Here is a 27,738-nt window from a genome sequence, read left to right as displayed (position 1 = left end):
CCCAACAATAGTCAACTGAGAGCAAGTTAAAGTAATAAAAAGAGGTAAGACGTGACTCAGGAGGTGCGAGAGTGATCCAGATTGACAAAAATACTATGCATTGGTGATGACGGTTGAGCTCTGTTAGGAACCGGAAACTTAAGTGATGGATTATCCTTCTGATGCTAACTGTGCGTTTTAAGTGCTTTTTAGCGTTAAGCTTGATTTAAAAAGGACTCATGCACGCAAAATTAAACACATTTTCTGATGATTTACCGTGAGAGAGCAATTATGGTTTAAGAAGGCCGTTTCCGAAGTCCATGCCACTGTTTAACATTTCCATGTGTTTCCTTTGTTGACATGTTTGTATCCAATCCCTTCTCATTAACATTTTGCCAAAACACGACAAAACTGGTGTAATTTCTTATGGTGTTTGTCAAGAAATCATCGATAAAATTATCAAAGAACGAAAATACAGAGAGGGAAGAACGTGTCTTCCAAGGTTCCAGGAGTCACTAAATTTTAAGTCTGAAATTTTCGAGAGCATCTGCGGACACAATGCTTTTTGATCGCTAGGAGGCATTTGTCTCCAAGGCTTTCAAGGATCGCCTAAGTCTGGGTGATGATGAATAGTACGTCTGTTTAGATAATCACCTGAAATATTCATGAAGGAAACACATTAGCATCAGGATCGAAACGCAAGGGAGCTTAAAGTGTGCAGAGAATAGACTATTCATCGTGGCAGGTCACACGCGAGCGAAAGATTAGAGAATCGTCTCCTCTGAAATCCCGCTGTATTTGCGAAGGGAAGTTAACACTGTGTATTATTGAGTCGCGACGCAATCCAAGCGTTATTTGAATGGCTATTTATTTTGAGAGATTAGTCAGTGGACGCTGTCTCAATTTCAGTGGCTTGCTGCGTGTTAAATTACCTTGAACTCGAAACTCTTCGTTAACAGTTCTAAGTCTTAAAACCTTCAACAAGTGGAGCTCGCTTTTGACATTTAATGGCGGTTGAACTCGTCCAAGACCTGTCTTTCCCTGTAAAGGTTTACGTCGTTCTTCTGCATCTTTTACTTCTGTTTCTGGTGGTTCTGTTTCTTCAAAGGCCGTCTAAGAATTCAAGTGGCGACAAGGACGAGAAGCGTAGCCGGAAAATTAGAACTTTGACGAAGGATAATCGAGCAGTAACTATCGAACCTTGTGCATGGCTGAATTCAACTTTGGCGTGGTTGTACCTTCACGCTCAAGGGAAAGATCGAACCCCAAACATTATCAGGTTCTGGTTACGGGCCTTAAATAAACAACTTCAGAAAAACAAAAAGGTAATCTTGTTTTATTGTTAACGCTGGTATTGATTCCCCATCATTTTCCCGCCAACATCTCTTGAAATATCGGTGATTTTTTAATGCGAATCTTGTTTGTATTCGAGTATTTCTTGAAATTATGTTTATTGATGAAGGCCTGACTTTTATATTATGATTTCAAGTAAATGTGCCCTGATCTTTTTTGTTAATGAAATGTAGATTGTTCAATGTTTATATACACTGCTTTTCAAGAAAACGAGAAACAAATGATAAATATTGCTTTTCAGAATTCAATTAACAATATCATTTTGAGTTTGCTGAGAGAAAATTGACTCAAGCGCGATCAGCAAGGCTATCGTGAGAGCGAATGTACTGTCTATAAATGTATATGTTTCTTGTATAGAAAGATGAATAAACTCGAGAGCTCTTGAGTCAGAGTTATTGTAGTCACCACGTGTGAGGTGATTAATGGAGGATTAACCAATTGCAGTGTTACACCTCCATACTCACTTGAGTTTGTCATTAATTCATGTCATTTGGCATAATTGCTCTGAGCCTGGTTGTTAGAGGGGCAAATACCACAATCCAATAGATAAATCGCTATCCATTGGATAACTGTTCACAAAACCTGCACTATCCAATGGATAAAGATTAACTCAGTGGATAGTGTATATCCACTCTTTGAACAACCGCGGCCTGGTGATTTTTGAGAAACCCACACTGTGATTGGTTTAGAATTGCAACAGATCTCAACTGCTGTGATTTATGATAGTTCTGAGGCACTAATTTTGGAAATGGCCATATTGCAATTCTTAGCCATCTCTGAAGAAGAATGAAAAAGCAGATGGATTCTTTGGGTTATTATAATGCTAAACGAAATTTTCCCCTCTGACTCAGCAAATGTTTCTAATTGATCTCATCCAGTCTTTCCACAAGATACACCTAGCCTCTCGCAAACTATTTTTTAAAGATTAAAATTGGGATGATTGCAGCCAGGAAATTTTTTGCATTTTTTTCAGCAAACTTGCTGTATATGCAACACCAAATTGCTTTCAGCTCATTTCTTGTGTTCATGGTGTTAGTGCCTTCATTTAACTTTGGATATCATACATGATTTACTGAAAAAACTTTTTTTTATAATTAAGCCATTATTTATGTATGATCATTTCATTTAGTATCCATTCTCTATTGATTTTTTATGGGAACTGGAGTATACATGGCTGCGTGGCACCATTCCATGATGTATTGAGGATATTAATTTTGTGTGATTTGATTTTTCAAGCAAAACCAATCCCATGTTATTGTTATAAATGTTCCAGTAAATCCCTCATTGATTTATAAATGTTTGTAATTTAGAAAGATCAGAGGATCATAATCGATAGCCTTTGTCCAGGATGCCTGCCACCAAAATTAACAAGTGTGTACTGTCTCTCTGTCAGTGGTGACATGCAGGTATGGTGGGTGTGATGATAAATTTATCGGTTGACTATGAGAAAAAACAGTATCTTTTTTTCTCTTTGTGTGCTCATTTCTGCTTTAATAAAATTGTGTGAATAATGTTAACTTTTCACATCTATCAAATTGATTGCATTTAGGTGTTTACAAATAATGTGATTTGAAAAAATGAATATCAAATTGATCATTGCAGTAATGAACCCTGCTGAAAATAAGTGAAAATAAGGCTTAAAGAAATTCAGGTCTTTACGAGATTTGAACCCATGACCTCTGTGATACTGGTACAGTGCTTTAACAAGTGAGCAAACAAGCCAACAGGGAGCTGGTCAATATGTTGGTTTCTAAAAAACTTGTGGAGTGAAGAATAACTGACTATGAATATATGAAAATCATGTATTGAATCATAATATAATATTAATTCAACACTGTAATTGTCAGAAATTAATTCTCTCTGTTGGATCACATTTCATTGTAAACTCCATGTATTTATTTTTGTGCACTTGAGAAAAAATGTTAGTCTGATGGAAACATGGATTAATTAAGAGATAACACTCTGTGATCACTCCTATGAAGGTTTCCTAATCAATAATCATCAGCATGTGTTATTATAATGTGGTAGATAACTTTTGTTTGGAAATTATCCAATTTGTTGTGATTTCAGTGTGTCACATTTCATGTGGAGTCAGTTGATCTTGGTTTTCTTGTGCGCGTCATTCAACAGACAAGTGAAGGACCTAAAACCACTCATATGGAAGTGCGTGTGGTTAGACTAGCAGGAGAGGTAAATTCTTGATTTGTAAGACCAATAACCTGTTATCTTGGAGCTTAAAAGAACTAACCATTATTATAGAGAAGTCTCCTTCCTGAACCTGGGATCAACTGATCTGGTTTTGTGCCATTGGCTGGATCATTATGTTCTGACACAGTTCTTAACTCTGCTCAAGAAAAAAAAAAGTAGCACCAAACTCTCAGAGAAAATTGACAAATTCCTGAAGACAATTTAATACTCTGTTAGTACTTGTTGGTGCATCATGTTCATGAAACCAAAATTAGCTCTTGCAGTCTGGTTTTGTTTGTCTGAAAATTTTACAACAAATATCATGTTTTTCTGACTGTTTGTTTAATTGTGGTTGGTGGTTGTTAGCTTTTGATATCATTATATTGTCTCCTCTTCCCAGGTGGCTCTTAAACTGAGCACTTCCCCTTCAAGGCTTCAGATAAGTGCTCAATTCATTGGTGTTCCTGAGATTGCTCTTTCCACAAAGTGTCTTGCAAAGGTAAAAGTAATTACAAGCTGTATTGATCTAAGCTGTGTGGTGGTTTGGAAAACACAAACTACATGATCTGTATATGGAATTACAAGATGTATTGATCTATGCTGTGTTGTGGTTTGGAAAACACAAACTGCTTGATTCTTATGTGGAATATAGTGTTACATTGTCTGATGAATGAGTCAACGATCATGGGAATTTTGTTATATAAATTTATAATTTTGTGATTATTATGCTTTGTAAAACAAGCGAGATGCTCCAAGCCACCTAACTGGTCAAAAACCCATTGTTTATTGCGTTGAAAAACCCATAGTTGTTTTGAAAAGCAACAGACCACAATATCTATCAGTTTCCCGGTGCAATAACCCATGCAGGATGTTGGGAGAATGTCTACGGCTCATGATTTGCAAACTTTTCTTGTGTTCTCCTAACATCCCATGTGGGTTATTATGGCTAAATAAAGCTATTACGCTGTACAGGTACATTCAAGTTAGCTCTATCTCTCTCAAGATCCTTATATCAGTTCTCTGCTCCGTCAATTATAATTTAAGCTCTGGGAGCAAGGTGGAGAATGATATGATGTTCCCTTGAATGTAATAATTATATTATATTCTCATCACCTGCTTAAAAATGTCGGAATATTGTTAGGAGAATTCATTTTCAATCAGTAATGGCAATAGAAAAGTCATAAGTCTTGTGACAATTGTTATCACATTAATTATGGATGGTAATTTTGTACATTATAATAAAATCACAAACTCATTTTAAAAATTGGAATGCAAACTCTTCTGATTGAGTTCAAAATACCATTTTAGACTCCCTTCATTCAATTTTCATTTTGCAACAGTACTATTAATATTTTTCAAAAATGTTGTATCGAGAGAAATTAATTTTTATACACGTTAACACTTTAGTGCCTGCAGGCTGTCTGTTTTATCCAGCTCTAATTGTTACCTGTCATCCTAAAGTTAAAATCAGCTACAGGTTTTTAGCCAAGTACCTGCCTTTCCACCTGCTGTGTCCATTCATTTCAATTTAGCTAAGTCAATATTACCACCCATTTCATCAACTTTAAATCCATTCTTATTTAAATCATCAAAATTTTAAATCTCCTCATTCAGTGGTGTTATATGCTGGTAAGTTTTCGTTGTGAGAATATAATGATCAGCATGCATGTCAATGACTGTGTCCTTTCTGATAAATTTTGGTATTCTCCTCAGCTGTTTTCATGACAGATAGTTACTAAAAGTCAAGGAGAATTCAAAATTTGGTTTTTCTTGGAAATTTAAACTCTTTTTCTCTAAAAGTTTGTTTGATAAGGGAAACCTGCAGTTTCACACATAGTGAAATTGTATCTCCCAAGTATAACATTTTGATTTTAAGTGATAAATGTGAAATGAATTTTTCAAACAATGAACTTGCCTGTGTTTCTTTTAATGAATTTTCAATATTTTTCTTAATTTTATTGCAAAAGGGAGTAACCTAAAATAAATAGGTGACTCCAATTATCTCTTTTGTGCCATCTTCTCAGATGCTTTGAGGCTCTCAACTCTCTTTGTTGTTTACAACAAACTGATGTAATTGTCAAGGAATGTAAACTGTTACCCAGACCCTTGACAGTTTTTTCCACCTCCATAATCATTGTTCTGGCATTACACTGGTGCATGGAGAAAAGGAATAAGCTTACAGATCATTAATTATTCAGCCCTGAAAAAACTGGCATTTTCAGTCGAAAGACAGCGGCTTTTTGTAAGCTGGCTTTGTGAGGATATTCTTGGTTTAACACCAAACTGGTAGCTTCCCATTATGGGACAGGATTCTTCAAAACAAGGTAAAAGAGGCTTGTGTTTGGATGAAAGGTTCTTTGTGTTGAACATCCATTTACTGGTTGCATTGATGGGTGATTTTTGAAAATGTCTTGTGGTTTGAATCAGGCGCTGGTAATGATGTTTTGGAACAGAGTGAGGAAACAAAACTACAGTGTGTTGTAAGAACATCACCTGATCTTTCTAATGGGGTAAGAGTTGATTTTGTGTCTAGTATCACAACACACCCCAGCTTTACCCTTGACAGGTACTCTTAGCAAGTTCTTTACTCCTTGTCCCATGAAAATACAGCTCAGTTGCCTTTTTAGTGGAATTTTTGGTTTTCTGTCACTGTCTGTATTCTAACAATCATTGTCATTTGGATCATGACAGATTCTGTGCTTCTTTATCTTGGTTTTAATTTCTAAGGGAGAACCTGAGATTAACTAAAAAAAGTACTGTTTCTTGAATCTTCCAAACTGTGGCCAATATTTTTCTTCTGTTTTAGTGCAAATGTCAAATTTTGATTGTACAAATTAAATTGCAGTACTTCTTGCAATCAAATGTGGCTTTAGTGTACACTCGCAAACCCATGTTTGTTCCATGGTTATTAAATTTTGTATCCAATTGCTGACACAAGGGCTGTGCATATTTTTTAAGAGAAACAGAACAAATCTTAGTGTGAAGTTAACGAGAAGAGTAACTCCACCTACAACTTTTGAGTTTATTTTCATATTGAAACAAAAATCAGATTTTTTATAAGTAGCATATATCTGTCCTGTAACATTGATACTGACGGCAACCATAGCTAATCTGATACCATTAGATAACTTCAAAAAAACAATTCTCCATCAGAAATAACTTTTGGGTCTCTGTATTTGTTCATTTGCTCCTTCACTCTTTCCTAAGGGCAAAGAAATATAGTTAAGAGCTTGTCCTCCTAACAAACAAGTGAGACTGTTGTGGGACAATTAAAAGTAGCATATTTTTGATTGCTGATACATAGTGACAGGAATGTTGCATGCTGGTGCAAAAGATATGTTGATGTTACCACATACCTATCAGTGTCAGTATATAAGCTTATAGGTGTACATATTTATACTTGTATGTCTTTGTAGCACCTACAAAGTAGCAGATTTGTTTTCTGATTTTTAGGAAACGATAACCATTGTAATTTTAGTAAGAGCTGGTAGGCAGGGGGTTTCACTAAATGTCTGGCAATCATCTTGTGTTTCTTTTGGCTGAGTTAGTGTGGTCACTGCTGCAGTTTCATAAAGTTTTCAAAGTTTTTGCTTGCCAGCAAATTTTTGTTTACCTTCATTAGCTAAGAAACAAGATATGTGAAAATTTCCAATTGTCATGCAACTCCACTCATTCATGTGACCAGAATTTTGTGATCCAGAGGGAGACTTATTAATGAGCGATTGTATTGTACAGTGTATCTGAAATATAAGGCATTTTGTGATGGTTGTTCAAAATGAAAAGTTATTTGATGCGAAATCCATCCAAAAATGCATTTGATCTGCTGCAGGTGTTTTTTAACTAGCTTTTAATTATTAAATTAATTTGTTGCTAACTGTTACATGTTGTAGTATTCATAATTTTATCAGTTTATAATCATGTAACTTACTTGACTTTGAGTACATTGTAAGTTGAATTTTAGAGGATAATGAAATGTCACTTTTATTCAATTTTCCAACCTTGCAGTTAAAGATAAAGAATTGTTTCAAGCATTTTATGCGAAAAAAACTCTCATGAAAGTGCATGAAGTTCTCAGATATATATTTTGCCTCTTAACAAAATGCCAATGCTGAAAATAAAAACTGCAAAAATTTTGCACACATTTGTTCTGTGGTCATAGTAAGAAGGTCAAAGAGAGCATGTTTATCTGCACAGTTTCAGAGTATTATGTACATGTACAACAGCTTACTGTAAAACCCTTGATTTGCTTACTTTATTCACAATCTTTAATTTGGATGAAGGGAAAAAAAAGAGAAAAACTTTTATTCAGGGCAAATGCATGTATTTTTCACTTATAAGGTGTATAACCAGCTAAGAACTGATGGCAAGGAGTTCAATTTGTCTGAGCAGTTTGCTGGTAGCTGTGTATGGCATTGATACTCTCCCACCAATGCAGCACCACAGTTTGTTTAGAAACGTACCCCCTTTATTGATAACAAGTTGAGTTAATATTGGTTCAGGGGAGGGGGAGGTGTGCAGTTGCTCAGATACTGACATTGACCCCATCATCTTTAGTTCTCTGGTTATTGTGATCAACTACATGTATGGTGTGTTTTCTCTCCTGTTTTGAACTCTGTTCACATGTTGTGAAGTGATTCATGGCATTTATTATACTTGTTTTCTAAATTGACAAACTGGAATGTCTTTTCAGGAGAGCCAAGTAGATGCCGGTGAAGTTCAAGAAAAAGTCAAAGAGGTGATATGTAAAACCATTACTAACATCCCTTTGTCAGAGGCCTCTTCGAAGGACCAACTTTCAGATGCAGTAAGTAACTACAACCAGATGAAGTAATCTTCATACACAATCATGTGGGTAGACTGCAATTACACTCTACTAGTACTGAACTCCTTGACCTGTAAGAGTGACTAGCATGTAATTTCTCCTTACCATATCACCCCCTGAATCACTCAGTAGAGTCACAAGAATACAGGAAATGATCACAAGCTCTTGATTGTTGAGTAAATTCTCCTTGTTAGCACCTTGGGAAATGTATAAAGAAAAGTATGGAGAATATGCATACTGATGTTAGTGCATAAAAGGTTAAAGCAACAGTGTAAATTCAATTTGTCAGATGAAAGCTTAACCCTTTAACTCCTATGAGTGACCAAGACAAAATTTCTCTTTACAATATCGATACAATATCAAGCAGACAAGTGATGAGAATAAAGAAAAATATTAACCAGGGGATAATTAGTTGATCTAATACCAAATTCTCCAAACTAATATGGCAAGAACTATATGACAGACAGTAAGGAGAATTACTCATGAGATCTTGGGAGTTAAAGGGTTAAAAAACTGGTTTAATCACACAAAGGTTACACCTGGGCTGGGTTGTTCAAAGCTGGGTTTAGTGAACCCAGGGTTAGTGTGAAATCGGATTTCAGTTCTGGAAGCTCTAGAAGAAAATTCAGCATAATTCTTTTTGTCAACAATTTGATGATTGGATGCTCCATATAGAGTAGAGGAAATGATCCCAAAAAGGCTATTGAACAAAGAAGTATAGAAACCCAGATTAAAATTTAACTCTGGGTTAGTACTAATTGGCTTTCGAAAAACTGGGCCCTGCAGGCAAACTTCCCAGAAAAAAAGGTGAAACAACAAACTCTTTTATTTTACCTGCTTTCAAATTATTTTGCCTCAGAGTGATAAATTTAATTATTAATATCTTTGAAACAAAAAAGTGAGTGCAAATTCCAGCATTATTGCTTTAGGCATCTTCAGTAGACAACAATTTGCAAAGATGTTCAGGAAAAACCACAAACTTAAAACAACCAAACCAAACAAAGATTTTAAAAATTTTAAAATGCATAGCAGATTTCCCTGACACATGTAACTAAAAGCATTACAGTCACTTAGAATCCTTTAATCTGAAATAGGAAATGAAATACTATTAATTTGTCTCAAAGCTGAATTAAAAAAAGGTTTTACCTGAGGAAATAACAAAGAGAATGGTTTTCTGCTGAGTGCCCCTAGAATTTCATTTCTAGATTCTTCTCCATCAGTTTGTGGTTATACCATTCTAGATTTTTTTTTCCATTTAGAAAGTTGAGTAAGAAAGATTCTTTTTCAGGCTTGAGTTGGCAGTCTTAAGTCTTCATGAAAATAAAATACAGGGGACAAAATGAAATAAAATAAAACACAAGTCCATTTGTGAAGATTGAAACAAGATTGTTTTATATTTATATTGGTAATGTTTCTTTAGAGCATTTTGGTTTATAGCAGTGTATAATGATGAAATATTGTTTTGAAAAGCAGATGTTTTTTGTGATCTCCTAAGGGAACTTTCAAAATTATTTTTTAATGGCAGAATATAGTTTCTTTTTGCTGGAAGCTAGACTAGCCTGATTTTGATTGGAAACAAATAAAATATTATTTCAGTTTTATATTGCATGCTTTTAAAGCTTAATTTGAGTTAATGCCGAATTCAAACTGTGAGAAAGTGCTTCTTTCAGTTGGCTAAATCTGCCACCTGCTCCAGTGTTGTCATGCAAATCTCTTCCACATAAATAATTAATTGAAGGATCTGTTTTCTTGAATGACTGCTTCTCATGGAGTGTATAGCATTGTATGTTTTACTCCAGCACTGACTGGGAAAATTGTACAGTCAAGTCAAGTCACTGCTTGTATTTTTGTTCATTCTGCTGTAAATATTGACTGGCCTACTCAGTGACTTAAATACTCTTTTAAAATTGTTATTTTTGTCAAGATTTTTCAAATAATTCTATTTTGTTACAGCCAGCTGAATTTCAGGCTGATTAATTATCTTTGACTCTCATGCTTTTGGTGAAGTTTTCTTTTTGTGAGAGGTTTGTGATGTGTGAAAAGACATTTGAGCTCTGAAAATTCAAATACAGTCAAGGAATCTTTTTTGCCAGTAGCTTCTTGAGAAGGAAAGTAATTTCAAATGAAGAGTTCTCATGTACAGATTGAAAACAACTACTTTGTCAATGTTTACGTCTATGTGTTTATGAATGGAAGGCAACGTTCAAAGGTAGGAAATCTTTCCTTTTTGCCAGTCATACTGTGTTCCTTTATTTTTAGATAAAGTTATAAAATGAACAGTGTGCGGTGTAAAAACAAGTAGCTTTGGCTGATTTTGTTTTTGTATCTATATCATCAAGAATCTTCATGTTTTTATTCTATTTTTGTCTAGATTAAATGCAAAAATATGTCTGAATTTTTCATCAAAACATGTGAATCTTAAGATTGTTATTATAATATCCTTTTCAAAAATTCTGTTGATTCTCTAAGATTAGCTATTTTTAGGCAAATTGTGCCCTCTACTTCTAATGAGATTTAAGATGTTGGTTATGATAGCCACTTTCTTTAATAAAATTTTATGAAATTATAGCTTAGTGTCATGCCTATCATGGAGGCACTATTTATCTGGTTGTATTGGTGACAGTTAAACATTCTTCTTTCTTTAACTTGTGGTGGACTGCAAATTTTATGTTATTTCTTTATGAAGAACTTATGAAGATGCAACTTTGAGTGTTCACATTATAACTATCTGGTTGACTATGTCTTATAGTTGGCACATCAGGGCAAAAACAACATGCCAATTATTTAACCTTTCTTTACATTGACCCACATTTTGTTTGTTGTAAACTGTCAAGATAGTGTTGGGTTTTGTTGTAGCATACTTGAAATCACCATGGAGAGGCAGCAAGCTAATAAAATTATATTTATATAATTTTGTATTTTAAGTGTTGTATAGCTTAAAGGCAGAATAGCACTACATGTGTTTTGATCCTGGACTTTTAAATTGCTACCAGTTGTTTGATATTTAGTTTTTATGTTACATTGTTAATTCATTAACACAATTTGTAAAACTCACATATCAATAATATATTGTGTTTATTTTAATTTATAACATGTGTGAGTGCCATTTCATTTGTCATGAAAAAATTTTTATGTGGTTTAGGATAAAGATTAATGAAATTATTGAAGAAACAATTTGCTCCCTAATGAATTTAATTTTGAGCTCCCATTAAACCTCTTTAACCCTCAAATTCACAGATGTGACCAACATGTAACTTCTCCTTGCAGTTTCAATGCATTACCTAGCATGTTGGTTGTGAGAATTGACAAAACCTACCAGCTGGAAGTTGTTATCTTGATTATAAACCAAACTCTCTTTTTGGCCACATGCAAGAAAGTATGTTTAACTTTAATTCAGATCTGTGGTGTTAACAGTTTAATTTTTTGGAAATTCTTTTTGTAGAGTTCAGCTAATTCAAAAGAACAGCTTGATTCTCCTTCATCAGCATCATGCATTGGAGAAGAAGGAAAACTCCTTGTAAAGAGTGAGTAAAATTTTTCTTCAGTATCAAGTTCCAGAAAATGGCAGCAAGATTTTAAGCAAAAATTGAGTTGGGTTAGAGTGCATTTTGACTGAGAGTCATAATACCAGCTCTAAAACTGGTTGATTTTTGTGTGATGAATTCATGTTATTGGGAATGTTGGTTTGTTTCTAGTGTATGTTCATCGGATCCAAAGTTATATCATTTAATATGGCTAAAACAGTGTTCGTAGAACATTATCAGTTAGTAGAAAAAGAGGGAGCTTGACTCAGACTAGTCTGTTAACAGTCATTCTACTCTCTTTTGATCATGTAGTCTGATTGTCTGATGAGGGTAGTCCTGAGAAGGACTGTTGGCAGTAATGGTGACAATTCTCTCTGTGATCTGTCATCATCATCCGGAGTCGGAGTAATATAGGAGCTGTAGGGAATTTAACAAATGTGGACACCAGAGGGAGGGGTAGTGCTTCATTTGTTTAGTGTAGAACAAAAGGCTGTCAACAGAATAGATTGAGATAATAGTAGATTTACCATTATGATAGGAAATCGTTACCTGGAAGTGAGATTTTCTCATGGAAAAAGGAAAAATACAAGTAATTGAAAAATGGCAGATGTATTCACAATAGTTAAGGATTTTAAAATAGTTGGAAAGATTTTTCTCTCTAAAATTCCTTTTTTTGTTTCTTTGTTAGTCATAAAAGCAAGTGGTCTTTGTGGAAAAGTCAAAAGTGGTTAGTTGGGTTCTTTATTTTGTTTTTTGTTTGATTATGGTAATGTTAAGTATCAAGCTTGTACTGGAATTTTGATTTTGCCTTACCTCAGATCTTTCAGACCAAAGATATGTAGATAGACTTCAGATTTGGAGATTCTTTTGCCTCTCTGTATGAAACAATTTGATTATATTTGTGATTATTACAGAGCAAATGCGTGGCATTGTAGAACCTCCTAACAGATGGAACAGTTTGAGCATAAAATTTGTTCTTTTACCTTGTGTTAAATCATGTCTGTTTGATATTTTCAGGATCACTCAGTCCTTACTGTATAGTATCTACCAGCAACCCACTTCAGCGCAAGAGAACTACCATGGTCAGAGATAATGAAAATCCGTTCTGGAATGAGTATTTCACTTTGTAAGTCGGATAAAGTTTTACATTTATTACTGTTTTTTTTGGCAGCTTGTCAAGTTACTGTGAATGCTCTGTGGTTAATTATCAGTTACCTTATCAGTTGTTTTAACAATGTAAAATAAATACTGGTAGTCAAACTGTGCCTCCCTTAGTTTTCAATTTATCATGAAAAATTCCTACATGTATTTTCCAGTGGGAGGTTTAGTGGCCTGATGGTCAGTGCACTGGACTCTGAGTCAAGAGGTCTGGGATGGAGACCTGGCCAGGTTGCTGTTTTGTGTTCTTGAGCAAAACACCTTACTCTGACAGTGCCCCTGTCCACCCAGGAGTATAGTTACTGGTGGAGTGTAGGGGGGCAACCTTGCTATGGACTAAAATCCCATCCAGTGGGGAGTAGTAATACTCTTAGATGCTTCATGCTATGTGGAAACTGGGATAAGCTCTGGCTGGGTGGATCACCAGGCTCAAGCACAGGAATGTCAGATCAATATCAGTATCTGGGCAACTACCCACCCACCCCTCCCCTAACCCAACATTAACCCTAACTTGTTATCAATTGACTGTTGTTGAGTTAGGGGAGGGGTAGGAGGGCAGTTGCCCAGATGCTGATATTGATCTGACATTTTCATATTCAAGTGGTTTAAGAAGCTTTTACTCTTTAATTGTTAATTCAAGTTTCTCTTTAATTAATCTTTTGTTTTATTTGTTTATATATTTATTTATTTATTTATTTATTTATTTATGTCACTTTTCCTTTTGGCAACAACAGTGACATCAATCCCAAAACCAAAGAGATCACACTTGATCTATATGACTATGAAAAGACAGAAAAAGGTAAGTCTTGTCTTTGTGGTATTGGACACAGTTTTGGATGAGCTCAGAATCAAGCTCTATGCACGGAAGTTTTAGAGTTTTAGTCTCCTTCATAGGCAAATCACTTTATGCAACAGAGTGTGTCTTCACAAGTTGAAGGACTCTAAATTGAGTAGTAAGAAATAAAATGTTCCAACCTCTCTTACAAAGGGTCACATGGGTTAAAACCTCTCTGACCTTTACCCACCTCCCCCAAATTTGAAGTTTTTCTGTGTAATTTTCTCAAACATCGTGAACGTCTTGAGACTCCCCCCCCCCATCCCCATGAAAGGTTGGAGTTACATGCAGCTCTGATCGACTAACATCTCGTCAAGGGGGTGGGGGGTGGGGAAGGAAGAGCACCCTGACCTGACTCAGTTGGCCAGGAATGTTGCTGCAACGTTTCTGGCTGTCTCATTTTACTGCCATGGGCTGTTCCTTTATTGGGTGTTTTTAGCACATCATTGTATTTTACCTCAATTGGTTACTTTGAAGCAGAGAAAGGTTTATCAGTTTGCAGTTTGTTTTTCAAGGAATAAATGCCAACCTGTTGTATGCAACTTTTTGCCAAACTTCACCCCTCCCCAACACAAGAAGATCTATTTCGACCCTTATTCACCCCTATGGATTTTACGTTTGCCTTTCCGAATTTCAGTAGAAAGATCCGCGCGGTCACAGAGTTTACTGCTTATTTCAGTGGCTTAATATTATCTGAAACATCACAAACTCGTTAGATATAGCTTGATTTAAGTTAAAGAACAACTATAGCCGTAATGACATTGTAAACATCAAAGCGTACATGAACAGCTTTCAATATCATTCTTGTAAACATTTTGTTGGTTAAATGTTAACCCTGATCTGTGTAAACTTTTCCATGGCCTTGAATAAAACATTAAACATTGCATATAAACCTTAAACCATAAATTTGCCTAATAAGCATATTGCAGTCTGAATTTATTCACTTTCACTTGTAAACAAGCTAAATCATTTTCGCTACTAAATCATTTTTTTGGCATTTTTTTTACGATCACTGCGAAATCATTTTCATTAAACCTTTCACTAAAGTTCACCTGCTCCACTGAAACAAGTGTAATTGTTTTTTTTTTTGCTGTTGTTGTTTTGCTTTAAATATGAAAATCTCCTCAATTTAATAAAGATAATTGTGAATATTTTTTACGTCTAAATGTCTTTGAACAGATTCTCTCTGTCATTTGGAAGACAATGAATTTACTGAGGAGCAAGGTGAATCAAACACAGTACACTATGATATAGTTTCACAACATAAAGATGAAGTAGAAACAAGATTATGATGATGTTATAAGTAACGCAGTAAATGGTTTCTAAGTAATGAACAGGGAATTACATCGAAACCAGAGGGAAAAAAATCGCTAATAAGTTAATAAGTAAAGTGTTAACAGTAAATTTATCTTTACCATGCGTATTTTTTTAAGGGGGAGACTAAAGATACGTGAATTCACAATTTTATAGGTCATAATGCCGTCTTAAAATAAAAAATAGTTTCCAGTCCCTTTATTCAGTGAACCAGTCAAACTATGGTGCAGTCGTTATGTAGACTCGTTACGGGCCTTTGGTTCGTGTGTCACGCGTGCGTGTCTTTGTTCTACTAAACCTTAACATATATAAACTCAGACAAACGGTAACAGAGATAAAAAAAAATCTTAATGTTTTAGTCGTCGTCGTCGTCCTTCTAGAATCTAACTGTCTCTCTCGTCAGTCAGTGCTGCAGTGAAGAAACAGGGTCCTGCCTTGTAACGTACTTCGTTTACTTACATAGATGATTATCTTGGCCAAGTGATTGTCCCTCTTTCGACGGTGAACAGAGACCAGACATGTCGGCTGATTCTTCCTGTGCTGCCCAAGTCATCTAAAAGTGACCATTCAAGGGGCGACATCACCTTGGAGGTTAGACAACAATAATCATAAATATCCTCTAACGAATCTTAAAAGTAGTTATCTTTTAGTTTATTTATGTTTTTTGTTTCATTTATTATTGATTTATTGTCTTTTTTCGATAATTATTAGCATTAAGTAAAGTGAAGAAAATGTTCGGATTTTAAATTTCCTTATCCACGAATTCTCTCTGATCTGCATGAATTGGGAAAGCAAGGAATTAATGACACTATGTTCAGAAACGTAAACAGGCCACATGGCAGAGTTTAACATGTTAGTCCCACGGAAATCTGGTCACAACTTAACTGATGATCGACGTACTGTCACATTTAACGCACTTTACAGCAAAAACTTACTTATGTGCGCCAGCGAGTTTGATCAAATGGACACTTAAAACGGTACATCCCGTCACAGTTTCGTCAGTTAGTAACCAACCACTCTGTCTTTCTCAACAGTTTACCTTTGATAAGGATGGAAAGGTCATTGATGCTACTCTGCCCTTAGTAAGTGGCATGGGGCGAAAACGTATGTCCAGTGGTAAGTTCTCTTCTTGTTTGCCTCTTTGTTTAGTCATTGATTTTCAGATGTAAGTATGCATTTTGCACAGGGCTCTCCTACAGATTGAAACCAAGTGGGAAAAAGTAGTGTGGACGTGTACATTTTTACCTGAATTCATTTGTTAAAGTTGATACATCAGTTTATTTGGAGACTAAAACTCTAAGGATCAAGATGACCAAATCGATGATCGAAAAGACTTAACACAGATTGCAAGTGACGAGCGTGAAAATTGTTGTAGAAAATATTTCAGATGCGCAAATTATGGCTTAGTTCCTAGACGTTCCAACTTTCGCTAGAGTTCAGTGCGAATCCTGTGTGCCCCTACTGATGATCTCTACCGCGCCGATCGTTATTTGGTTAGATATAAATCCTGTTCTTGTTAATCGTTGCTTTTCAGATCCTGAGAGCCCTAGTGCCCACAGCTCCCCATCAGAGGAAGCAGCCCCAGTCTTCATGAATGGCGGGGGACCTGATCCCGAGATCAATGGACACATTCCAGTTCGGAAGCGTTACATCGAGTCAAGTCTGGATGAACTGGCCATGGAGATTGAAGCTTATGAAGCTAACAGTGAAAAGCCGAAACACGCTAGTTACGAAAACGGCGTGGACACTGTAGAACAACATGACGAACCAGAGTTAATGAGCGAGCCTCATGCTCCAATCGTTGTCATGGCAACTCCTGTAGTTGAGCCCGTGCTGGAAAAGGTGAAGGTGAAAGAAGCTGTTGAGGAACCAGTCAAACTTGTCGAGGTAAGGCGTTTAAAGCAATCGTTGGTTTCTTTAAGTGTTTTAAAGGACACCATCTTCGACATACATGTGGATAGCGTAGTTGGTTATGGTTTGTCAGTTCTTCCTCTGATTTTTACAGGAAGTTGAAGCAGTCGAAGTAGAAGTTCCCATAGCGGAGAACAAAGAGGCCGAAGAGGAGAAAAAAGGTCAAGAGGAAGACATGAAAGAGGAAGAGATACAAGAACAAAACGAAAAGGAAGATAAAGACGAGAAGCCAAAGGAAGATAAAGACGAGAAGCCAAAGGAAGATAAAGACGAGAAGCCAAAGGAAGATAAAGACGAGAAGCCAAAGGAAGTGGAAGAAGAGGTGATAGAAAAGAAAAGTAAAACACGAAGGTCATTCAAGTTTGCCTTCAAAAGGAAACAAAGTGACAAGAAGACAGTTAAGGATGATGAGAAAGCCGCCGCAGCTGAAGAATTGGAGGAAGAGATTAAAGAAATTCATGACGAGGTCGTGAAAGAAGAAACTGTTAAAGACGAGGAAACGAGAGAAGGAGGTGAAAAAGAAGAGGAAGAAGAAGAGGAAGTACAACAGCAAGTGGAAAGCAAAGAAGAAGGACTAAAAGATGAGCATAAAAAAGACGGCGAGACCCAAGAAGAGGAAGAGAAGGAAACAGAGATCGAGAAATCGAAAGAACTTGAAGAAATGACTGAGCAAGCTTCAGAACTGAACACCAAACCCAAACTGCGAAGGTCCTTCAATCTGTTCAGAAGGAGACCAGTTAGTATGAGTGCAGCCGACAGGGACACAGATAAGGGTGAAGAAAAGGTGTTCAAGAGAGATGACCCAATCAGACACTCCTACCATGCAGGGGACCTACCTGTCCCAGATCCATCTAACTTGCGTAAGTGTTTTGACCATCGTTTGGAACCTCTCATATATGAGACGGGGGGAATTTTATGCAAACCAAAAGAGTAGGGCTACCAACAGGGGAATGAACTCTAACCGATGTGTTATTTAATCATTGAAAAAATTTGTTTCATTTTGACAGGCAAATCCACCAGTCAATCTTCACTTCTCAGCTATTCACCAAGTCCTCACTCTACACTGGTTATTGAAACAGTGCACAAGGGCCAGAAAAAGTAAGAAAGTGCCTGTGTCTATTCTTGTCTCGTGTGCATGCCATAAACGACATGAAAACGTGGATCATTTTTTATATGATTTAATACGTCAATAATTCAGGTAATTCATGCCTTTTAGAACGGATTTGAATTAAGATTGGTACCTTTCCAAAATCGAAAATACTGCATCCACGACACGAGTGGATAAAACAAGGAAAACGTGATGATAATAGTTGTGATAAATCTTTATTGAACTCATCATATAATTCAGTTTATTAAAATACGACCTTTTTTTGTTCAACACACTCGCACTAAATCTGAAAAATGAACTTACATTTCGAGCTAAATTAAGCATTTGGTTTTCTTGTTATCTCCTCGTGCGGTTTAAGGTTTAGATAGACGACAGATGATACATGGAAAAACACAGCGCGGTTTATGATCACCCAAAATCTGATTGGTTAAACGTTTTTGCTATTTCTCCACCAATCAGAGATAGGTCAATGTACAACCAAATAAAAACTTCTGGCTCTCATTGCCGCTGCGTTAGGAGCGAGAAAACATCGTTTAATTCTTCTGATATGCTACATGTAATGTTTTTCTCAGATATGCGCACATTCCTCCCGTGATGGCCAAAAGACAAGCTTATGAGAAAGGAGGCAATAAGCTGCACATTTATAATGATCACATCTTCACCGCTGTCCACTTTACTGGAAGGTATAACGCTGTTGTTTTTGTTGTTAAAGTTATTGCTGTGATTGTTGTTGTTGTTTTTGTGGTCTGACATTGAATGGCTTCAAATCGTATCCTCTTAAATATTTCATTCTGTGCTTCTACAGAGCGTTTATTTTATTCTTGACGCCTTTGATCTCCATCTGCTGCTTTTCTAAACTATTCACTCCAATTCTCTCTGTTTAGCTCACCGGAATGTGCTGTGTGTGTAAAATCAATCAAAGGAAAAATCGGAAAACAAGGCTACCAATGTAGAGGTAATAATTAATGAAAGATACTAAATCACAGTCATGTCAAATGCTATTTTTGCATTAGAAAAGATCGGGGACCGCCCACACAATTGGAACGATGGATTTCAACATTTTCAACTTCAGACAACTCAATGTGGGCAGTGAAATCCCAACTTGTTCTTTGACCGTAGATTTGCAAACGGCTTCGGTTTGAATTCCGTGAATCAGGAAAAGCTCCTCAGTATTTGTGGCCCCAATTTCAGCCATCTGACATTCAAATGGAAAACCGCTCTAAAAGCTTCAGTTTTTCAATGAAGTCAGTGTGAGGTCAATTTTCATCTTCAGTGACTTGTCTCGGTGACGAGACCAGATAACAGGGCTCAGATCTCAGCGCATCAAGCGTAAAGAAACTGAGCAGGTAATTTAGTGTTAACAACTGGGTTGAAAACGTAAATTAGCCACCGTAAAGAGTAAAAAAGCTGACGTTTTGAGCGTTAGCCCTTCGTCAATCGCTCTGACGAAGGGCTAACGTTCGAAACGTCAGCTTTTTTTACTCTTTACGGTGGCTAATTTACGTTTTCAACCCAGTTGTTAACACTAAATTACCTGCTATACTCTCCTACCGACGCAGCACCACAGTTTCTTTAGAAACTTACCCCTTTATTCATTTGTAAAGAAACTGAGCCTACTAACTCTTGCATTTTTTAAATTTCATCTTTGTTTGTGTATCTTTTCAGAGTGCAAATTAGTCACACATAGGGATTGTCATTACCAGACTACCACTATGTGTTCCAGTGATGCTGTCAAACATCTTGACATGTAAGTACCTGTCAAAAATTTTGAAAGAAAGCAAAAAAATCGGTCATGTCATTATTTGTGGTTGTCTTCTCCTCGTTACACGTGTTGTCATGCAATACTCAGGAGTTGTCACTTAACGCCGGGAGATAAGTCCGTGTTCTTAATCAAAATCCCCTGCCATGACTGGAATTGCTGTGCACAAATGGATTTAAACAATAAAATAAACGGAAAATAAACATTAAACAACTAATCAATAATTTAATGATACATCATTTTATCGTTACTCCACAAATTGAAAATAACATGTCACTTTTGAGTCTGTGAGAACTAAGTGAAACAAAGAAGGATATTCATTTGACTTAAAATGACCAATATTGAAAATGAAACCATAAATATATGTTAAAAAGTAAATAAACGTACGATTAAAATCATACCCTGTTTTAAAAAAAAAAGCCGTAAACGTGAAAGTGAACCAACTCACACACTTCAGTGATAAAGGCGATTTGCCTACATCATGAAAGTCAAACCCTCTTTAACCTTGAAATTAAGAGATCCTCGCAGTTAAGAACACTACTGAAACGGGTAGTTGAAAATAGGACCTGAAAAAAATTCAGGCCCGTGCGGGATTTGAACCCATGACCTTTGCACCGGTATCGCAGAGGTCATGGGTTCAAATCCCGTACGGGCCTGAATTTTTTTCAGGTCCTATTTTCAGCTACTCGTTTCAGTAGTGTTCTTAGCTGCGAGGATCTCTTAATTTCATCTCTTCACCGCAGTGCAAATATATGAATTTCATATATCTAAAATCATCATTCCTCTTTAACCTTTTTAATTCTTCTTAGTTGACACGTTCGAACAGAAAACTATTTAGTGCCTTTGTCGTTAATTTTTAGTAAACTTCCTTGCCCTCCCCTCTCCCCTTTCTTCCCCTTTTTCACTTGCTCCCTCCCCATTCCCACCAGCGTAAATTTGCGAAATGACTGTGTCATTAAATTATTCTTAAACAACGCAACACAACTCCAGAGACCGCAGTGAGCGCACGACCACGACTGGCGACAAATGAAAAAGGTATCACGTGTCAGATATGACTCGTTTCCAAGCTTTACACACTGCTGCGCGTCTTAAAACCGATCTAAATGCTTTCAACTTCTGTGAGCTAATTTCTCTTCTACTCTTCTGTAATACAGTAAAAAAATGCCGCAATTTGTTGGCCATTAATGAGGTGAAGGGATAAGGCTGTGTGCAGAGGTAGGCTTGCCATAAACGTTTTATCAAAAACTAACCACTTTTAACCCCTTTTCTAAGCATTTTCTAAAAGAAAGAAGAATAAAATTAACAAGCCCTTTCTCAGCTCAGAAAGTTGTGCCTTTCATCGGTTGTCAGAAAAAGGAAAGCCTATTTTTTTGTTTGCTCTTTGATTGATATTTTTCTTCATTCGTGACAGAAATTTATTAAGGTTAATTTCCCAAGAGCATAATCCAAATTAATGGAAAGGGTGGACTCATACCCCTTAACTGACTGGTTACCCTTAAGGCATAACTTTTTGAAGCTTGTAGGTACCTAAAAGTTAAATATTATTGCTTGAATTAGATTTAAACATTTGAATGAGGAAATTCATTCTTCAATGTAAAGGAACGTTTCCTAAGATAAGGAAACAATAACTCCATTAAATCGCGAATGATTTTAATGATTGATAACAAAGAGTAAAAACTAAAACTTTAAAACTACGTTAACCTTAAGCTCACGGTTAGACTACGAGTAGTCCCTGCTTTTCGGCGAAGTCCGTCGCGCGAGTCGGAAAAGAAATCAGTGAAAAGAATTCGATGTTAGCGCGCCGCGCGGAACTCTGGGAGTGAGGCGCCTAAATATTCCGCGCGGCGTGCTAACATCATTCACTGATTTTTTTTTTTTGCGCAACGGTCTTCGCCAAAAAGCAAGAACTGCTCTAGCGAACGGTTTCCTTAACTTAATAAGCCTCTCAACCACTGAGCGATTAAGTATCTAGCGAAGCTAATTTTACGTTTTTGTTTCACTCGACAGAGAATATGTTGGAGGTACCGAGGTCTGACCATGGAAAGCTTTCACTTTAAAAATCCTGAAAAGCTCCTGCCATTCCTATCGTTCTTATATGTTTTAGATGTCACAAAATTATATCAAAAAAATGCTCCATATCTTAGCAGACGTAATGTTTTCACCAATGAAGAATTTGTAAATTAGAAAGTGCGCCCAGTCGATGTATTGCCGGGGTCAAAAGAGAGAGTCTAGGACTAGGGTACGGTGGCATTGGTGGGTTTGAGAACTGAGAACTGACGTTAGGTTTTTTTTTTATTAGTTGAACAATTGAACAGCTGAAAAAGTAGATAATTGTTGTATGTAGTGAGCCGGTTCTTTTTCCCGCCCGCCTCATCACGTTTGTGTTTAAGCGTTTAGTCTCATATTCCTCAACGTTTATTCCACTCAGCTTGCCGAAAAACAGGTCTTCAAGCACTTTGGGTATCATACAGGTGGGGGTGAGGCACCTCAGAGGCTTTGCAGCGACGAAACATCAAATTAAATTTTTTGCTGCTTTTTGCTTGTGTTGCGGATAACTTGCAAGGGTTATCGTCGACTGGGGCTCAGTGACTGATTTATCATTGCTCCAATATTTATGTCTTCATTGCTAGAAATTGAATGATGTTTTGCATGTGGAGCTTAAGTTAAACAGCATTTGATAGCTTACACAGTAGAGTGCAATCACTGAGTGTTACTGTAAACATGTTCAATAAGAATCAATGGCAACTTCTTAAGGGGGGAGGGGAGGGTGGTAAAATTATAGGTCAAAGGCGGGATATAGATTAATTTATAGCTTTAAATGGTGGGAACAAATGACATAAAGGGAAGAGTATAACAGAGTAATTTATTTATAGTTAAGTGAACTATGGCCTGTTTCTCTCATTTAGTGAATGAGGGGAACAAAAATTAGCCGAAACCTCCCTACTGCTTTCTGAAGAGAAATTCATCACGGTCAAAATGAAATCGTAAGAACTATACGCAGTTTCTATCATCGCCAAGAGAGGATCAACTTATCCCTTATTATTATAATATTCGCCACGCTTCGACATTCACCCATGTAGGCTAGTATCCTCTTTAATGTTGTTGAAGACAGTTACGTGACTTTAAAAAAGCCGGAGTAAGTGTAGGAGAAGAAATCTGAATGTATGTAGAGCAGTCCTGTTATTCAGCTCAAACCCTCTAAGGAAAAAAATAAAATTCAATTTATTTATTTTCTTGAAAACCGCTTTCAGTTGATCGTCATGGACAAGTCTTTCCAGCTGTTATCAGTATTATGTCTCGTTCTCGTAGCACTGTAGCCCAACAAAGAGTTGCCTGACAACTGTAACGACAGGTGCGAAGGAGATTTCATGTAGGGTAGGCTATCGAAAGAAGTTTGTGCGAGAATGTCATTTCACAAGTTTCATTAACTTTCCAGTGACATAATATCCAGTTTTGGGTTTATAACTTTTTTTATCACCCGAGTACTGCTGTCTAAGAGGACGAGCAGCATCAAGTACAATTCCAAAATGTACAGCAACGTCGCAATGGAGTCATTGGGTTGAGTTTGTAAGTTCCTAGATATGTTGTACACAGCCACCAGCGTGCTCTGGACGTTCATAACCACACCACATAACGCGTGATACATCATTGAAGCAGTACGGGTGTGATAAGCGTTCAGTGCGACCAGAAACAACAAAAGATTTCCAATTGATGCTGTATTATGAATTGTTTGAGCAAAGCAGTGTCCGTTCATTAATAGGGGCAGCCCAGCTGCGCAAAGTAAGAGTTGGAAATAAGACTTGTTTCTCAGTGTCGGGCAGCTCTCTACGACGATTGTCAATTCTCTTGATGGTTTTTTCCAAGAACTACAGTTTACAGTCCAACACATAGTTATAAAGATCCCATTACGTATTAAGTTGCACACGCTGTATGAAAACTCTAAGAAAGCAGAATGGCAAACGGTGCTGTCATCGTATTTTGCACAACGTTGGAACCTGTGAAAAAGAAGTAAACTCGTTTTTCAGTGTTGAGGCATGCGTAGTTCGGACATTCCATAAGTAAGGAGAGAAACTTGTATGGCAGTGTAGAGCCACCTTAATTTTCCAAGTGTGTTCTGGAGCAAATTTCAGTTTGCCTTCGAAGTGCTCCAGGACTGCGCCAGCCTCTCAACCAATCAGATGCAGCACCAGAGCGTATCACGACTTAGTCGCGTGTTCTCTCGCTCGTTCCTTATGGCTCCCCACTGATATTTACCTTCGCTCTGATTGGCTTTTGGGTTTCGTTCGCGACACTCAATGTACACGTTTTTCATCAGAGATGCTTCCATACAATTTGCCTTATGATAAACTGTACTCAATTGTTTACCTTATTAGAGACCCAGGATATAAATGTCCGGTTGCAAGTAGATTGGGAATTAGTTCTAATCCAGGAAGACAAATCAGTATTCCAATGGTCACAAGCAATGAACTAACAACCTTTCTAGAAAAAGGAGAGTAAGAAAAAAAATGCACATATGATTAACTTTGCTTTTGTATCGATCTAATGAGCATTTTGTAGCTCATTAAGGAAAGCTAGTACCTAGGGAAAATACCACCCGTCGTACCCTCGAATGGAAACCTCACGGTTCTTAAAGAAGAGGCCATCGAAAGCAGTCTTGAAGGCGTACTTTCCAAGGTGAGCTCGACAAGAATAACATAATCTGGGAAGAGGCAAAAAGAACAGCCCAAAACAGGATCCGATGGAGATTCATGGTCGACGCACTATGTTCCCAGCAGGAGCAAAGATGGCCTAATCTAATCTTATGTAATGTAATCTAATCAAGTGCAACCCAATTGATGAGTGGCATGTGTACTGAAGATCCAGCATCCTCGGTCCTCTGCATAAAACAATGCTTTACTCGATAACGTTAAAAGCTTACACATGAATCACTTTGCAAACCAAACGAGAGGCTATTGAGAATAGAGCTGCAGCCATCCACATCGAGCACTTCATCAACAGGCTCGAAAAGGAAAAAAAACTAGACCTGAAAGTTAAAACAGAAAAAAAAAATTCGAGAAACCCTTGACACCTCTTCCTATTTTGTAACTCTAAACTTAAATTTGTAAATTTCAGTTAACAAACTCTGACAAAATGTATAATCCATCAAATTTCCCTACATAATTTTCGTGGTTCACCTTGGTAAGACCTAAACTAACAGCTCCCCCCACACCCCCTTCTCCAACTCCCCCTGACCGATCCAAGACCATCACAAACAGGGGTGGATATAGGGAGGTGTTAATACCGCGCTCCACCATTTTATTCGCCGATCAGTTGTGAGGCCTTAACTTCCACCTCCCGGGCGACCCACGGGCATTTGACTATCGTCCGCACCTGGGAAGTGGGGAATTTAAACCTTGCCTGGGTGGGATGAAGAATTTTGACCAGAATTGTAAAGTCATTCTAGCGGAATACATGTGCTTTTATCTTTTAATAAAGAGGTGTTCAAAGGTAAAGAGTTCACATTTGTGAGCAAAAGGCTTAGAAGGAGAGGCCTTCAAGAATTCACGGTTGATGATCGTCTCTTTAATGACAAAAAAATTGACAATCAAATCCAACACTTGAAAGGGCATTAAAACACAGTTTTGGCTTGGGGGTGGGGGAAGGGGCGGTAATTGAATGAACCAACCTTCAAAAGTTCAAATGCTAAGGGGGTTACCCAGGGGGATGTTGAGGCTTCGAATTGATCAACGCATCAATCCAAGCATTTTGTGAGCAGCAACCATGCTAGCGTGAGTTTCAAACCCCTTTTATTTCTTTTTCGGATCTGTCCCTCATCATTAATTTATCGATCGACGCGCTTAGCGAAATGCCGAGAGGTAATTAAATTCCATTTTAAAGATAAAGTACGGAGCTTACTCCGAGTGCACCTAACCTTAACAGACCGTATAACGTGCTAAGACACGGTAAGGTTCGTTCAAACATCATCGTACTCGTTCTGAATACCAGATGAGGAATGGTGAATCTGAGCATAAAAAGAACAAATATTTACTTTGTTTTGTTTCTTTTGTTCAAGAATTCTTTTTCAATATCGCGAAAATGGAAAGTAAGCTGCGCAATTAAGATCCGAATTCTTACCTTAAATGGTTGACGACGTAACGCAATGAGATCTCCAAGGGTTCATAAAATAGAGAGAACAGAAGATAGCAAGGCAGTCCGATGAAAATCAGTTGAACTGCCACAACCACCAGAGAGTAGGCTCTGTCAAATTTGAAAAACAACATCTGCGATGAAAAATTTCTGGAGAATAATTCAGTATTTGGTGTTGTTATCCATGAAGCATTTCGCTTGGTCTACACGCCTAACGTGACCGCCTGCTTGTGAAGCAAGCATCTCGCCATCTTAAGTGTTGCTTCTTTCAGCGTTGCGTGAAGACCATTTTATTACTATTTATAAAATATAGATCTGAAATCAGATTTCGCACTAACCCTTACTTTAAGCCAGCTTTGAACAAACCGGCTCGGAATACATTTCTAAGACCTTAGAATAGTAATTGTTAGTCTAAGTATAAATGATTGTTTGATACTAACCTCACAACGAAGGAGACATGTGAGAAAGCGCGATCAATTGTATGGATGAAGGGAGAAACTGGCGGTAGAGGAATGATGTAAGACAGGAATATCTGACGAAAGAAGTAATGACCATGACTTAAATAACTCCTCGCAATTTACTATGATGTAGTCCTCTTCGCAAAAAAGTAACGCGTTGCGTGACAAGACTGGAAGGGAAAGAAACACTGCCGTGACGATCACGTCACTGAATTGAGTCAGAGATGATTTCTATGTCAAGTTATATGCCCACCTTTTACGTCTATAGCTAAATCAGACATGGTTTGTTAAGTTTGATTTAACTAAAATTCTACTGATATTTATAGCTGGTGCATAAGAAAATGTAAAGAGATATTCCAATTTCGGCAATTCGAAAATTTCCCATAAAATAAATTTGGTATTTTCCTTCCGAGTGCCCATAACATTTTACCTATATCATTTTGCCTTCTCTATTCACGATTTGCTTCGGAGGATTGTGAGCCCCAAGAGAAACAAATTAACAAAGCTCATGCAAATTTTTTCTTTTTCTTTTTTTTTTTTTTGGGGGGGGGGGGGAGGAAAGCAAAAAGTATATGTATGTGCAACTAATTCGAATCCTTTTAAACATCAACAACAAACGTTTTTCCTCATTGTCGCCGACAAAAAAAATAATGAGTGGTGAAAAATAAAAAATGGGGAGTACGAGGTATTGAAAATCATTAGAAGATTCAGATAAAGCTTAAAAAATCCAAAGTCCTTTGCATTGCTCGCTTAAACAAGATGACATTCCACGTAAGCATGTCTACACATTAACTTTCCTTCATCAATCTTTGAATCAACAACAATTTGGTCATTATTTGTAATACTTACCATCAGTAAACAAATGTTGAGGTTTGGCATACCTTGAAGAATCCAAAATAAAACTGCGATGAAGGAAAAAAGCGTAAATCGGCAAAAGAGTAAAACTAGGACAATGGTTAGCTTCTTCAACGCCATTGCTGTTGATTGCGTGACATGTCAAATATGCCAAGATTAGATGCAGACATATTTTCAGTCGTGTCGAAACACAATGGGTTCACCAATAAAAGGCATCTTGCCTCAAGGAGCAGAGGAGTTTTAAAATTTGATTGCACTTTCCGTTAAATTAGACGAGGCGAGAGCCGAACTCGTTGATTGGCGTTTGAATTATGCAAGAGATATCAATCCATTATTTTCTCATGATCAT

The 27,738-nt window shown here is 37.0% G+C and overlaps 2 protein-coding genes across 16 annotated transcripts; one reads left to right on the top strand and one right to left on the bottom strand.

Annotated features, from left to right (window-relative positions):
- Nucleotides 1-361: 361 nt before the first annotated feature.
- On the top strand, nucleotides 362-23,191 carry LOC113674993 (uncharacterized). 15 transcript variants are annotated; one of them, XM_089210062.1, is made up of 20 exons: nucleotides 363-1,304; nucleotides 2,643-2,738; nucleotides 3,463-3,522; nucleotides 3,920-4,018; nucleotides 8,210-8,323; nucleotides 11,784-11,865; nucleotides 12,554-12,592; nucleotides 12,883-12,991; nucleotides 13,758-13,822; nucleotides 15,038-15,082; nucleotides 15,636-15,763; nucleotides 16,207-16,288; nucleotides 16,707-17,059; nucleotides 17,178-17,943; nucleotides 18,091-18,181; nucleotides 18,764-18,874; nucleotides 19,076-19,146; nucleotides 19,857-19,938; nucleotides 20,935-20,985; nucleotides 21,958-23,191. In XM_089210062.1, exons 1-19 carry the CDS (start codon nucleotides 987-989, stop codon nucleotides 20,978-20,980), a joined length of 2,757 nt encoding a protein of 918 aa, XP_089066188.1. In that variant the 5' UTR covers nucleotides 363-986; the 3' UTR covers nucleotides 20,981-20,985; nucleotides 21,958-23,191. The 15 variants fall into 15 exon arrangements, with proteins under 15 accessions (XP_089066186.1, XP_089066199.1, XP_089066189.1 ...); XM_027191495.2 differs by lacking the exon at nucleotides 20,935-20,985 and adding an exon at nucleotides 21,105-21,165 and having other exon boundaries at nucleotides 3,403-3,522; XM_089210059.1 differs by having other exon boundaries at nucleotides 3,403-3,522.
- Nucleotides 22,796-27,738, bottom strand: LOC113674995 (uncharacterized). Its single transcript, XM_089210075.1, has 7 exons — nucleotides 27,384-27,738; nucleotides 26,517-26,608; nucleotides 26,065-26,187; nucleotides 25,862-25,951; nucleotides 24,869-24,973; nucleotides 24,316-24,429; nucleotides 22,796-23,945 (listed from the first exon to the last, which is right to left on the bottom strand). The coding sequence occupies exons 1-7, from the start codon at nucleotides 27,507-27,509 to the stop codon at nucleotides 23,375-23,377; spliced, it is 1,221 nt and encodes a 406-aa protein (XP_089066201.1). The 5' UTR covers nucleotides 27,510-27,738; the 3' UTR covers nucleotides 22,796-23,374.

The sequence above is a fragment of the Pocillopora damicornis genome, chromosome 6, assembly GCF_964200805.1.
Source record: "Pocillopora damicornis chromosome 6, jaPocDami1.2, whole genome shotgun sequence".
Lineage (NCBI taxonomy): Eukaryota > Metazoa > Cnidaria > Anthozoa > Scleractinia > Pocilloporidae > Pocillopora > Pocillopora damicornis.
This window is presented reverse-complemented; position numbering and strand designations above follow the sequence as displayed.